General features: G+C 36.8%; 1 protein-coding gene across 1 annotated transcript in view; it reads right to left on the bottom strand.

Annotated features, from left to right (window-relative positions):
* Nucleotides 1–11139: 11139 nt before the first annotated feature.
* The window catches only part of wdr27 (WD repeat domain 27), a 37243-nt gene continuing 32318 nt past the window's right edge, over nt 11140–16064 (bottom strand). Inside the window, 1 exon segment of the mRNA XM_068328037.1 lies at nt 11140–11572. Within this exon segment, the coding sequence (XP_068184138.1) occupies nt 11459–11572 (114 nt within the window). The 3' untranslated portion in view covers nt 11140–11458.

Below are 16064 nucleotides of genomic sequence, written 5' to 3'. Positions count from 1 at the left end.
GACAAATCCGTGACACCTAGATATTCACACCAGACAGAGACTGTCAAGAACATATGGAACATCCTGCCCTAACAACTTATTCCAGTTACCATCATCGATAAACTATTTTTCGATTACTTTCTGGTCATTTGGATCACACCTCCATCCAAAACTTACCTACAACTCAGCAGAGATCCACAGATAAACATGGACTCCTTTATTAATGCTACGAATACCACAGATTTGGGGGAGCCATGAAATGAAGGTGATGAATGTCTGCTAGGTTGATAAACAACTTAAGTTTCCAGTCTCTTTCTCCAAACTTTCTCCAAGGTTCAGTGTGACTCAGGAGCGCAATCTAAAAATCTGGCATCTGAAGTCTTAAAAGTTCTCGGAAATTGAGAGAGTGACACATGTAACATACAAATCTCACATCATCTGTAAAATAACATAATGGTAGTTTTTGGAATGGCGAAAATAAGAAACTAAGTTACTAATGACCATTTTATTGAAGATTTTACTTCTTATGACCTCTTTATGTTAATCATTCCAGAAGCTGAGTCATGCCAATGAAGCAAATTTGGCCAGAATAGCTGGCATTGTAAAATATTGTTGTATAATCTCCCAAATGGAATGACTCATGGTCGTCATAGCCATTATATACTGTAAATCACATCCACTTTTTAAAATTATAAGTGGAGACATCCTCCCTACCTTTACCATGTTGATGCATTCCTCAGCATTCTTTGCATACTTCTGTGCCAAAGCTTCATTATTTTGTCTTATTATGGAGCATGTGCGGCCCTGCGATGAGCTGGCGACTCATCCAGGGTGTACTCTGCCTCTTGCCCATAGCCAGCTGGGATAGCCTCCAGCATAACCAGCAAACCGTATTTTGGATAAGCAGTAGCAGTAGCAGACATAATCATTTCGTCAGCAAGAAGATGAATGAATAAATGAAAGCATGGGCTGCGTATGTAACTGAGTTAACAGTGTTAAAGCAGTAGACCTTCAGAGAACAGGACAGAGATTGAAGAAAGGATGTAATGAAGGAAAAATTTCAGTTTAGCAAGGACACAAAAAGGGATGAAGGAAATGGGGGAAAAAAGCAACCACAGACCCGCTTCAGATTGTCCCACAAACATTTTCAGTATTCCCTCTCATCAAATAATGGTACAGTGATGCAAGGATAAAGCATGGATTTAAATATCTTGGGCAAGCCACCTTTAGATGTTGCTGTTCTTACTACTCAACCACTCTGTCCTTAATCTCTACTGATTCATAGTTTGGATGTGGTTGCAGCACTTGTGGTTGCAGGTGGGGTTTTTACTGGAACATGCTGATAATGTCCTTACAGGATATACTGGTCTGGCTGAATCCAGGAAAAATATCAGGGGAACAGTTTAATTTGCCCCATCCCTTGCTTTATGACCAAAAACACAAATGTAATGTAACAAATGTTAACATGTGAAACTCAGACGCTTAACATGTTAACATGTCAGTACAGATGCATTAGCATATTAGCATAGTCCTGAAAAGCAAATAGCATTCTATGTACACATAAATACAGCCACACACAGCTCCGAGAACAGCTGCACATGATTTTTCAGTGAATGAAAAAATGGGATTGAAAATTGAGATTAAGAGTTTCTACCAAAGTAATTTCCACTGTCACAATATTATAGTATTTCTTGCCTCAAGTTAAACACTTGTGTACTCTATTTAATCTTGTTTCTGCAGACTTTTAAAAAATGTTTCATCCTGAATGTAAATCTGACCTGATGACACAGTTTAATGTTTATAGCTGATGTATGGAGTTGCATCAGAGCAACAACCAAGCAACTCCTCTGAGCTGCAGAAAGCTATGATTTAGTTCTTGGAAAGAAATACAACTTTGCTTGGAAAAAATCTGTCTCTGTATGAGCCAGTTTGTACATATTTTATGACGAAAAATGATTATTATGATTATTATGACAGACAGACAGACAGACAGACAGACAGACAGACAGACAGACAGACAGACAGACAGACAGACAGACAGACAGACAGACAGACAGACAGACAGACAGACAGACAGACAGGCTGACATATTTTGTCTACCAGACATAGTTTGTATCATGGAAAATCAAGGCCCCCCCAATGGCCCCATCCACACGTAGCCAGATGATTTTGAAAATGTTGATTTTGTTGCGGTTGCACCTTCCATCTACACAAATATCGAAACATGCAACTTTTTGAAAACATCGGCCAAAGGCTATGTGTAAACGTATCCGGATCTTTTTATAACCGTAATTTCTTTTTTGCTCGCGTAGAAAAAAATCTGTGTGTTTCCAGACTGTCAGTGATTTTACAGTGATCTAGTTTTCTGGTATGAGGAAAGTGTCAATTAAAGCAGAACAAGGGTTTTGTAATTGACAATACATACAGTAGAGTTGAGTAATTAAAACCCAGAAGATGTTGCTTAAAAGTATTTTTTTTCTGGACAACACAAGCAACTAATTCTAGGATTCATATAAAAATGTCTCACATACCTTGGCTGAGAAGCAACATTTCATTGAAATGAGATAAGTTTGCCTTTCAAAGGTTTATGTTTGACATAGCTATGTGGGTGGGATTTTTGACAGATGATTTGCAAATTCAGCACAACTGGTTACAGTATTCCTGGTTCACATTATGCTTGTGATCATAACAGAATTAGAAGAACACAGAAAGCACTTTATCAGATGACACTGCTCAAAATGCCAGACCTTTGTGTGCACATCCGAGAGCCAAACTGATGAACAAAGTGAGTCTCATGCATTTCATTTGATTTGCAGGCCTGTTGGACAACATCGTGGTATGAAAATCTTTTTACATGATTGTTTGTAGGTTGATCGGATTTGGCCAGTCATAGATTTTCAGCTTCTCACATGGCTTTTCGTAATGATGCAATCAGGAGTCATTAAATACAGTCAGCTAAAGACTCAAACTGAAATTAGTCTTTAAATGTTTTGACTCATGACTATCTATATTTAGGTCAATGGGTGGGAGATTACATAAGAATGATCAAAAGCACTTCCACCCTCCTTCCTCATAATGGCATTTTCATTTCTGAGATGCAATCATGTACAGTCCGCATTCGCGCATTAATGCTCGTGACTTCACCTCATCGCAGATTTTTGGTGGGCAGTCACGTGTTGTTTGCACATTCTATTGGCTGACAGAAGTGCGCTCCGTTTTGTGAGTCTCGGACTTATGTGAGACACAAAAGTGCTTTAAACAGTCAATAAGAGTGTGAGGAAACGTAATACAGATAGAAGGTGGTTTAATATCAGTATGTGGAGGGTTCATAAACTTTTAAATTACCGTAAATAATAAGATAAATAGTCCGTCGCTCGATCGCGGAATTCGTTAATCGCGTGTGGTTCCTGGAATTTATGAGAGCTTAGAAAATTGGGTAGCATTGGCCACATTTTAGAGAAAAAATGTGCAAGCACTGCTGAGAAATCTAGAAGGACATCAATGTGGGAGCAAGAAAAGGACTGATGTGTATACAGAATGAAAGGGAGCACTGTGAAGAGCTTTGTATCTGAGAGAGAACAGAGAGTGAGATCGCTTCTCTGGCGGAGAGGAGGAAGAGGAGGAGGAGCTCTGGCCTTGGGTCCCTGGGCACAGAAGGTGCTGCTGCATAGCTGAAGCCTCACTGCCTACACAAACTCATCTGACATTGTTGTAGTTTATGGAGACAGACTAAACCATTTTGTGTTCAATTTTATAATTACAGTATATCAATGCACAACACAAAGCTGAAGTATTTCCATTCTTGCTACATAATTTGTACTTCTTTACATTTTGGAGGAATTTGTGTTTTCTATGATGCTACACTCTGTTAAACATTACAACTTAAATACGTTTTTAAAGAATAGACTACACCAAACTGTTAAATATTGTTATAAAACAAATGTCACATTAAACAACTACAGTAAGTCGTAAATGCAGCTGCATCTTTAAGGCTGTAATACAATACTGTGTATAATGATATACTGTGTAATTATATATAAGTATACTGCTTACAGCATCACAGACAAAGTTAAGTCTATCTGCATGACATGAAGATTGATATTTAGAGTACATAATGCTGGTAAAGGTCAGTACTTTTTCAGTTTTCAGGTCAGTTGCAGTAGTAAATTCAGTAGTCATTTTTCACAATGTGTCTTATATCTGCTTGGAGAAATTGTCTTGTCAAATCTTACAAAGCAGGCCTACGATGATTTCACATTAAATCTTTCGTTAAAGGTTGAGGAGACAACTGACTCTCCTGCTAGTAGTACAGACCAATTACAGTTTAGATGCACAAGTCACTGGACGTGAAAATTGTTTGTGTTTAAGACATTTACTAATAATGTGATTTGATTTATAAAAGATTATAGTATGAATTATCAGACCTTTTCTTTTTAATACAGTTCTGTCTGCCCTAATTTACGCTGTTGCAGTGGCAGCATTCTATGAAGATGAAAGTGTTTACACTTGTGTGACCAACATTTTTATAAATGAGGACCCTATTTTCAGGCAGCAGTTTTCAGAAGCTCTCAAATGAGATAAAATTAGTGACTAATTAGTCAACATAGTAACCAGTAGTCTGATATTTTGTTGGGAGACCAAAATAGGCACATAAATACCACTCGGGGGGTTGTGTTAATTACTGTAACTATGTGCAGTCATATAAATAGATCATTTTAATGTTTGTCATGTATTATAGTCATGATTACACATTGTACAATAAGTAGTCAGTAAACAATAATGAAGTTTTTAGGACTAATCTTAATCTTTCTTGATGCACATTATGTCTGTTTTTAATGGCATAATGCAATGCAGCCACATCCAGGACGATGAGAGGTTCCTTGAATCGGTAGCAGCAGTCCTCCTGGACTGCAGACTTTACCCTCCCCTCGCCTTCTGCCACGACCACCGCAGAGACTCCTAAGCAGGACCAGGTCTCCACGTTGGAGCAGTACATGAATGCAGCAATAGCTCTGTGCTCCTTAAGTGACTGCTCGTCAGGGAACAACTCCTAGTCTACCTAGAAACTATGCCAGTATCTTATCCACCACAGAAGTTGATACTTGCAGCAGCCAGGATCCCAGAACACTATTAACCCTCAGGACCTCCTCCAAAACCATAGACACGGAGTATTGTTGTCTGGATCAACCTGCTGTCAATTTTTCAATTTATTTAGAATATATCATATACAGTAGCAACAACATTATGAATCATAGTGAGTCATTACCCAGCAGCATTTAGTAAAACCTGCCCATTTGCATGTGCTTTATGAATTTATTTTGAGATTTCTTTATTTGTTTTTATGATGTCACTATAATTTAAAGTCAGTTGAAATTCCAATATTTCAACTGAAATATTGGAATGGATTATTGTACAAGTCATTTTCTTTCTTTTTAACTGGTTTGAATATTCTGAAATGGATTTTTTTTCCTTATCACTTTGCCAATAAATTACAATTAATTGCATTTTATAGAAGAAGAAGAAGAAGAAGAAGAAGATTACAAGAAGAATTGTCCATTGTTTTTCTTAACTGTCAAAATAATAATAACAATGCTTTTCATGGTCATGGAATCATATTATGAGGTTCAAAACCCTCACTGAGTTCTTTATAGTCGTGAAAATATCTACATTTTTTATATGATCATGTTTTCAATTTTTCTGTTTTCTTGAGGCTTAATATATCGCACAATAACAAGTTTATCATAAACATGTCTTGCCTTATAACTCTGTAGTGCTTCCAAATCTGGAGATAGGATTTTTTTTTTTAAATAAGGTTTTACATTTCTGGTTTTAATGTTAAGATGGTACAGAGTACATACTGTATATTTCCGTAACCATTGTGACAGGGACACTAAAATCTGAAATTTTCAATATCTTTTCACTCGTTGCCAGTCAGTTCTCAAATTGATTTAAGATTTCACAGATTACTTTTAAAGCACCTCATGGTTTAGCTTCCAGCTACAGCTTTGAAGCCTCAAATCGTTGGCTTCGTCAGCTGTTCTGGAGTCTGGGCTTAAGATAAGTGTCAAAACCAATAACAACAGGAAACAAGTCTTGACACAGGGTTTGTAGATATAAACAGTCTTGAAGCAATGCTGGTACACCAGTAATAAAAAAACAATCAAACAGTGTAATAAACAGAAAAGGCGTAGTCTAGAGGTTAAAACAGAGTAATATTGCAAATTAACTCATGAGACGGACTGCTTATGATAAGGAGGCAATCAGTTGGATACCCCAAAACATCAAGATAATTTTCCACTCATGTTCTGCCTCTGCTTGTGCTTGTTTTCACCGTCTCAACAATGAAAACTACTCGATTCATGTTTTGAATATGTTACAGTCCAGCTTTTTGTTCACAAAACATTCCGTGTGTTCTCAGTCAATGTGTAAAAATAAAGTAAAATAAAAACACACAGATTAGTATTGGAGTGAGTATTTATGCAAAATGATAAATGTGTGAATGTTGGGAAAAAAACGGTTATCTCATAATAAGCAAGTTCAGTCTCTGACATGGCTTAAATTTATCCTTCTTGGACAACAATTAAGGACAGTATATCATGCTTGAGTTGCACAGGCGACACTTGTTAGTAGAATCAGTTCATTATTTCTGTTTTTCCAAGGAAGTTGTTGACAACAACCACAACAAATGGAATACCAACGGACATCACTGGAAGAGCTGATCATGAAACAAAGTGATATTGGCACATTTATATCATTTAAAATGATATTTTTGTTATAAAAATGAAGCTCCAAGGTTTTACATATTGTCTAGCTAAGAAGAAAATGTCCTCTTTGTCGGAGTTTGACACAAAAGTACATTCAGTGAAAGCACACTGCTGGTAGTTATTTCCTGCTCTTTGTTGATTCCAAACTTTGTCTCCTTGCTATATAACAAGTTTGAAGCAATTGGGATGAATGAGTGTGATGCAGCCATGGAGAAGAAACAACATTTGTCTATATTTCTGAGTTTTCAGTGTTAAAGACAATTCCTCATTGCTGAATTGGAGTTCATTTGAGGGAATGAAAACTTGGCATAATAGGAAAAAAGCAACAGCATCACCTCAAGTTATTGCTCAAACTGGCATTAGTGAGGCAGGTGTCAGGCATGGTTGGCTGGCAACCACACATTAGGACTGAAAACTAATTTCAGGCCTAGAGTGACAGATGATATATTTGGCCTTTTAGATTACTTATTACGATGCCTGCAAGACCTGAGCATTTCTTCATTATATGGGATTGAAACTATGTTTTATTCAACAACTATAATGTAGATTAATGACCTATAGCATTCATGCCAATGACTCAAATACAATGGAGAAGAGTTGAATGACATGCTGTTAATTATCCAGCATGGCTAAACAGATATTTTTAGAAACAGCAAATTGGTTATTTGAGGAAATAAAAAACAAAGGAATTAGCTGATGGCAGAAGTGATTTCTATCTTTGCTTTTGTGAAAGATTGAAGTTTAGGATGAAGGAGTGAGTTAATGAACCTGAGAAATGTGCAGAGACTTGAAAGTTTATACTCCAATGACAAACTATCATATCATTTCACCCGTGCACCTTGGCTAAATGGAGCTGAAGAAGTGTTTTAACCTTATGAAGCCAGACTGTGCGCTTAAACTTGTTCTGTAGTTCAAAAGGGATCTCAAAAAAGACTCAAATATGGCCTTGCAGGATATTTTAAAAAGAATTAGCAATTAATGTCAAAAAATATCATTTTAGTGAAATTTTCTATTTCTGAATATTAACATAGTTTAAAATTACAATTTGAAACTAACCCTACTTTTGCAAAAACTGCCTGGGGTTCATGCATAGATCCAGCCATGTTTAGAGATCTGTGACCTTATCTTACATGCCCCTGTCTTCCCCTTTTTAGCTTCAAAATCCACGAGGACCTCATACTGAATTATCTGAGTATTAAGTATGAATGTTTTTGCTTTAAAGCTGTCAGCACACACCAGAACAGAGCATTTCAGGACAGATTCAAGTGCAAAGACACTAAAACGCCTTAAATGGCTCTTCCTGCTTGGTTCCAACTGTATGTTTCATCAATGCATATTATTCTTCTGTAACATACAATCCATTTTCTTCCTTTACAGTTATCTTGTATAGTGTAGTTACTGAACATTGGGACATGTGCTGAATCGTTCAAGCCAAGAATATGACACTGTAATTTGTAAACCACAAGGAGAAACGTGGGTCAGCCAACACTTCAAGATGTTAAAGCTTTTTCAACATACGTACTCACAAAGAAATGTATGTGAATAGTGACAAGAAGATAAGTTGGAAAATGTTACACATGCAGACAAGGAGGAGGAAAGTGTTTTCATTTTGTTATATTTTCATATTTCATACATATCTTTATCTCCCTATTAAAAATGTAAGCTGATGTGTTATGGTGAGGCATTTCTTTTCTTGTGGATGAATTTGAGATGGACACGGAGGGAAGTTTTCACGGTATGTTAACCAAGTCTGACATTTCACAGCTGTCACTGTTCTCTGTGTTTAGCGTTAGTGGCTAATGCTTCTCATCCAAAGTACCCAAACTACAAGTTTCCAAGCTGTTCCTGCTGTGAAGCCACAAAATCATCTGTGCAACAATGACTTTAGTTAAATTAAATGCAGTATTTCATATGAAAACGTCCTTTCAATGACAAGTAAAAATACCCTTTTTATTACATGCATCAAAGCATTATATTTTGTACTATATTTACTTTATACTATGTAGTAAATGTAGCAGAAAGGGTATCCAGAAAAAGTACCTGATAACATAATATAAGTGAGTATAATACTGTATTTAAATAAATGTTTGCACATCCTTGTTATGTTTAATGGCTTCATAAAATCCATGTATGCTAAACCACATGATTTTTTTTTGTCTGTCAAGATGATGATTATGTAAGATGAGTAAATCAAAGGCCTATAAATTGTTACTTGATGGATGATATCTGATGTTGGACCCTGATCAAGTGTTCTCCCTGTCAATGTTGAAAACCATGCAAAGTGAATAAAATCACATCTGTGATTATCACTTTAATGTCTCTCACCCTTTGCAATCATTCACAGAACATTACACGACATTCAGAAAAGCTTTGCTCGAGGCTTGTATGAGTCACAGCAATGTGACAGCAGATTTTAACATGTGCAAAAATGTTCTTGTTCTTTCATGTTAGCTTTTACAGAAGACATGAATATATAAGAGATCCACAGAGGTCTATGGGGTGTGGTAAAGGGCACATGCCTCATGCATATGTTCTTTACGTCGAGCACTCGTGAGGGAAAGTGAAGGAAAGCATTCAGAGTTCACGGCTCAGGCTACAATATTGACCACAGGCATACACTCACTTTATGTGAGTTGCAGATGATGTGGAAACAGAAAATGGATGTTTAGATCTGTGCTGCATCTTCAAGTAACAAGACACTGTGTTCTGTGTTGTCATATGGTGTCATAGATCTCTGGGAGTTGGACAGTCTCTTCTCTGTCAAACTGAATTACAAGATATTGTGGAAAATTATACTTTGAACCAGATTGCATTATGGTGTCTGGGTGTGGTTGTCACTGAAATGCTTTTATTTGCAAGTATAAACACATACTTCTTCAGTGGTGAGATCAATACAGGGAGTGCACCCAAAAACGACCTCACACAGACGAGGAATGTGCGTGTACACCAATAGATCACTTTGATTTGAGAACATGTGCCCGCCGAATTTTAGAGTAGGAGGTTAATTCATTCAAGAGAAGATAATGAGTACTAAACACACATGCACATACACACACATGCAACAGGAGAAAGAACAAGGTTACATAAATGTAGACAATTTATTATTAGTTCCAAAAAAGGGTCAGCTTGCAGGAACAGTAAAGCTCACTGTGATAGGGCAAACTCAACCTTGCCAGTACATACCTATATTTGTGGCAAAGGAAACACACATACACACATATACGCGAGCGCGCGCACACACACACACACACACACACACACACACAGATTGTATGACCAAAGGATTGGTACCTCCCCATAAGTCTTAAGCACCCTCAGCTACTAACCTTTTGTGACAGGAAAAGTTGTCAGAAGCAGTCTTCTGAAAACAGGCCCCCACCTTGAGCAGTCAAGACAAGGCAGTGGATTTATCAATCCTCAGCGTCTGCATCAGATAATGCGTCAAAAATCTTTTCCGAATGAAAAGGGGTTTGAGAGATGCTTGAAATTTCATTCCATTGCGGATAGGTAAATTGTTCCTTCATCGTCTTTTACGGAAACAGTTTGTAAAGTTATTAAATGGACTCTAGACAAAAAGAGCAGATTGCTGTGCCTCTTTTGCATGTTGTGAGTTGATGATGGATCTAATAACCAGTGATTGAGACTCATTAATCAAATCACATTCTGAATCATACAGTGTAAAACAGCTGCATGTTGAAGCATGCCATAATGGTAGCATAGCAACTCAAGTGGTTGACATGATTGTCCTCAGTACATATTAACAAATTATTAGTGGTGAACTTGAAACAAAAATCTTTATATTGAACCCAAACACACAATGAAATCAAATAGCTGATTCAGTATGACATAAAAATATTTGTTTTTTGATGTGATCCAAAACCAAAAGAAGACATGAATATATCTTATCTGATTATTTCACATAGTCACATATAATACAATGTACTGTCACATTTATACACGCACTACAACAATAGACACACCAAAAACCATAACAGCCAACCAGAGCTGATAAATAAAAACACCATGAGAAAGCAATCAGTGAAGAAGTGTCACTCAAAAAAAAAAAAAAAGAAAAGAAATAAATAAAATATAACAAACAAAATGAGCCAAGCAACTATGATGTGATAATGATTCTGGTGTTCTCTGATGATTGTGATATTTTGTTTTGACTGTGATAAATAGGATGAACGCACACCCTAACAATGCGGACGGGCGTGTCAGCGTGAACAGTAGTAGTATCTGTGTCTGGCAGCCAAAGAGGTCGCACCCAGCTGATGTCATAGCCCTGTGTGCTGACCTGTTAAGTAATGATCGAACCAGTGATATGAAAGTACAGCCGTTCCATACTGATACTGACAAAATGTGGACAGACAGTTGAGAACAACTGAAGATGAGATTGCTTTTAGCAAATTTAGCAGTAATTATGTGTAACAACTAAATATTGCATTGCAATAAGAACTTTTTCAATAACACAACTAATATCACAGTAAACCTCAGGCAAAGGCGAAGTTCAAGGAGTTGAATTAGAGGGCTGCTTTTCACAGCTTGAACAAAAAGCACAAAATGCAGATATAACAAAAAGACAAACATCTTAAAGCTTTGATCTTTACTTAACAACCAGCTAAACACACACAGTCTTCTTTCTCAGTACAGTCCAGGACTTTGACAAACTGCTTTAATTAAATTTGTATGGTCTCTGCAGCAGCCTGTTATAATTACACAGTCATGTTGGGGACACTATGCACTGCAGCGCTGGTGTCGTGAGAGAGACAGGCCCCACTGCTTGACAGAAACAGTCTCAGCTTCCCATCCAGGGTCCCAGTCAGCAGCTGGGGAGACAGACAAAGAAACAATGATGTCACTTTCAACTTGTGGAAGAGGTTTCCCAGGACCTGTGTCACACATCTTGATCTTCTTTTTCTCCAATCAAAGGAAGAAATTACATAAGAGCATCAAATCTTCCTGAAAGAGGACCAGCTTCACCATGGCTAAGGTCTATATGGTGTAACTTTCCATATCTGCCATTTATCAAAAAAATGTGACATAAAACATATGGGGACATGCCCTTTGGTATATAACTGTAAGTTTAACCAGTGACAGCAAGTACATATACTGTTAACACTGTTAACACATTCCACACTTTACTCAGCATGAACACAATCACTTCTTACAATAAAGCCTAAAAAGTAAAATATAGTGTCTTTAATCAATCTGATACCTGATTAATTTTTCCACGCAGTTTTGCTGGTTTACTGGTTTCACATTACTTCCTCCTTCATCTTAATCAAATATTATGTCTAGGCTTACGTTTCTTAGATATATTTCAAGGTGATGTAATACATGTACCTGTCTGAATCTGACAGCTAGAGAGCTAGTCGTCATCATTAAAAGACAGAAAAGGTAATAAAGGCAATAAGATTTTCCATCCAGAAGAATTAAGTGGTGACTTCAAGATGTTTTCACTCAAATTAAGAAGCAAACTGTGAAATAAGGATTGACAAGTAATTATGCTGGAATGTGTTTCAGTTCTAGAGATCTCTGACTTACCTAATGTCTAGATTTTTTTCTCTATGAATATCATACAATGCACTTTTAGCAGATAAATTGACTAGTCTCTAGTTTATATCGTCTCAAATCAAGTATTTATTTCTTTTTCCTTCTTGGGATAGTAAACCTTTTGCGATGTCGGGCGGGAGGATTATATCATCTGGTTTTGTCAGCCAATTCAGCAAATGAGGTTGAGGGAGCATTACCTCAACACTCTGACAGCGATCAGAGCCAATGGCCACGTGAAGCCTGTACACATTGTGGCTCGTGATGCATATTCATGTCTGTAGCTGCTTAAAGTAGAGACGATCAAAAGGAGTTCACAAATGGCTCTAGTTAAACTTTTAACACCAGACAAGTTCTAAATTATTTTAGTACATATAATAAGTCCTAAAACACTATAAAACCTTTCTGATGAAAAATAAGTTGCAATTGAAAATTACATGGTTAAACATGTGAGAATGTTCCATTCTGCTGAGGTGCATCAGTGTCATTTATGGTGATTTCACACATTTTATATTAAAGTATATCCTTTTAAACCATACTAACAATAAGCATATTTAAAAACGATTTGCCAAGCCGTGATAAGAACCACATTTAGTATAATAATAGTCCAACATTTTTTCCCATGTGCTAAAGCTATTTTATGCAGGAGAAATGATCTTTTACCAGCAAGCAGATGTTTGTGCTGGGAAAGAGAGCCACAACAGCTGAGGTCTGAAAATGACTCAATCATACAATGACTACACTGGTGTGGATCCAATCATCCTTTGACTGGTGACCACTGCAGCTTTTCTCCTACACACTTACACTTACTTCCTGGAGTTTGAGTGCAGCACAGTGGTGACATTTGAGAGGTCCTTTAACGAACTGGTCGTTTTAACCATGACATCCTACTCAATCAGCAATGGCCAAGCTGCCTGGTTCCTGCCCCTTAGGGGTAAAATAAATCTACTAAAAACTCGAGAGGGTCAAAGATCAGGTCCATTAGCAGCCACAACTCTTCATAAACTGCCATCCAGAACCAACACCCTGTGTAATCTTCTGGACATTACATCAACCCTGCAGATGAAACAAAACAATAGAGATTCTAAAGAGCTAGTAATGACATTAATTGAACTTTCTTTGTCAAATAATTGCAGCAAACAATTTGACACGTTTTATCTCTGCAACATGCAGTTTCAAATCTAAATCTGATGAGGATCAGTCTTGATGAGGACTAAAGGTTTTAGACAAGGGTAAGAAGTCCATTGTTACAGGCTGATTAATATATATGTACAACTTAAGCCACCATAAGTCAGTTTTTTTGGTTTTTCCAAACGTTTGCTGTTCCAGAAACCAAATGATAACTTTGATGTTAGATCCGTTCACAATGTCTGCTGTCCTAATGCAAATTATTTAACCTGTAGTATAATAATCTCAAATGTATGGATTATGCTTCAGACAATGTTCAGTTTTCTTGTCAACCTTTTCCTGTTTTGGTCTCATTCAACATGTCTTGGGGAGCTTAAAATGAGAATATGCATTTGTTTGAGGCGTGATACATAATCATACATAACATTTTAATCAGGCATGCTGGAGAAAAGGCCACAAATCAATAATTCAAGCAGGAACAAAAATATGGCTTGTATTTTTGAGGGGGAACACTTCTAAGAAATCCTGGAATTCTGGATGATGCAAACTGTCTGTCTGCACAAACTGGGTTGCACATTAAAAGATGCAACATTGGTCAGTGGCTCAGACATAACAAATTCCAGCAATTCAGAATGTTCTGTTCTCTACATAATGTACATGAAGACAGGAAGATGTAAAACAGAGGAGTTCACCGAGGTCACCTGTTTGATGAACTCACAACAAGCAAACAACATGTTGCTATTTCATATTACACCATTCAGTATACTAATATACAGTACAAAGCTGCATGCAAATGTTCAAGAAAAGACTTATTTGTTTGTTTAAATGTAAACCTATTTTAAATTTCATTCCAAGAGCCTTTCAGGAGAGACTGCAAAGAGGAATAATGGAATGAGACAATTAAAGTACTGTACTGTAATGTGAATTATTGTGAACATTAGGTGAGTTTTGGCGCTCTCCAATTAACATTTTCCTTCCTGATAAAATTTTAAGAGACATGCTTAAATCACGTCTTCCAATAGTATAATAAGAAAACTGATAACACAACTATGACTGAGTGAGAGAAGTACAGTATGTATCTTGGCTTAGTTTAGCTTAGCCTGGCCTTGCATAAAGACCAGAAGCAGCCTGGCTGTCTCTATAGAGAACAAGGTACAGCATGGCTTTGCTGTTATACAGAGTTATGTGAGACAACAGGTATCACTTGATTTGTGCATTTAAGGCATTCAAATATAAATTGTAAGCTTATTGAAGTTTGAGAAATTATATGTGTCATCAAATGCAAAAATGTTTGCTCATACCAAATTTAAATGTGCACGTCTGACCTTTCACATATAAAGAAGGACTGTAAAAATGCAATCTCCTGGTTGTTCAGAGGTTTTGATACTTGAAAATGCCTTTTGTGACTGTGCAAGCAGTTTCAAACTTTTTTATTTTCTCACTTCCTGCTCCTTGATGTTTGCAGCTGGGTGTATTACAAGTCACTAGATTCTGGACAAGCTGTCTCATCTCAGTCCATGCCTCACATTAATGTGGCATTCTGGAGCAGACAGAGTCCAGGGCTGTGCAGACAATCTGCCCATGACAGTAAGAGATGAGATTTTGCATGAGGATTTCTTTAAATATCAAAAGTCACAAAGGCAAGACAAAAAAGAACACATACGAAGGATTAGTGACATGCCAGCTGCATATTTTTGCTTGCAAGAGTAAAGAGCACATGCTGGCATATTAAGACAAGAGAGCAATGATCTTAAAAGTTATTGAGATGAGTCATTCATTGTTCTTCTTCCTACTTGGAATAATGAAACATGATAACTTTTAGAGGCAGCTGCTTTTGTCAGGAGACCGTCATGGTCTTGCATGAACTCCAACACATGGGGTGCAAACAAAGGTCCGAAGAAGTTCTCAGAACTTCGGTGCAAAGGTTCACAATCTTCTCACTTTAAATCAAGAGAAAATCAATTAAAATGACAAATGTTGAGATCTGTAATGAAACATTACAACTTGTTTAATAGAAAAAACAGAGGAAGAAGCTCCACACTGGTGTAAAAGCCTTTGTAATTGTTATTAGATGTGAATCATACCAAATGAATTTGAACATTTGGCTGGATATAAACAAGATGGTGCAGTCTGAGAGATTTACAAGCCTGAGCCTTAAATTGAAAATCTATAATTCTAAACCAGGTGTCTTGTTTCTGACAGACTTTTAAACAAGCTTATACTGAGTTTCAAAGAAGAATCACTATTGGTTGAGAGTTTGATACATCTCACAACCTTTATTGATCAGTTAAAGCAACCACAAAAAAATCATCTGATAAAAATAATGTAAGCACATCTGTCATTGTGTAATGTGTCCTGTTGTTTCATGTGATTTCCTCTGTTGTTTGCTTGGTTTGTCAGCAGGATTATGCAAAAGTACACAACAGATTCCACAAACCTGAATATGGGTTTTAGGCCAGAATTGGCCACCATGTGTGGATTCCATTCAAGAAGTTGATACAATTTTTTTTTTTTTAGTTTATGATAGGTTTTCTCCAGTTTTTTATTCAATTTATCATGAAATAATGGCTTTCATGAAAAAAAAATTACCTAGAAGTTTGTATAAAACGACCCTAATAAATACACCTGGATCCACAAAAT

Source organism: Antennarius striatus, chromosome 11, assembly GCF_040054535.1.
Source record: "Antennarius striatus isolate MH-2024 chromosome 11, ASM4005453v1, whole genome shotgun sequence".
In the NCBI taxonomy this organism is placed as follows: domain Eukaryota; kingdom Metazoa; phylum Chordata; class Actinopteri; order Lophiiformes; family Antennariidae; genus Antennarius; species Antennarius striatus.
This window is presented reverse-complemented; position numbering and strand designations above follow the sequence as displayed.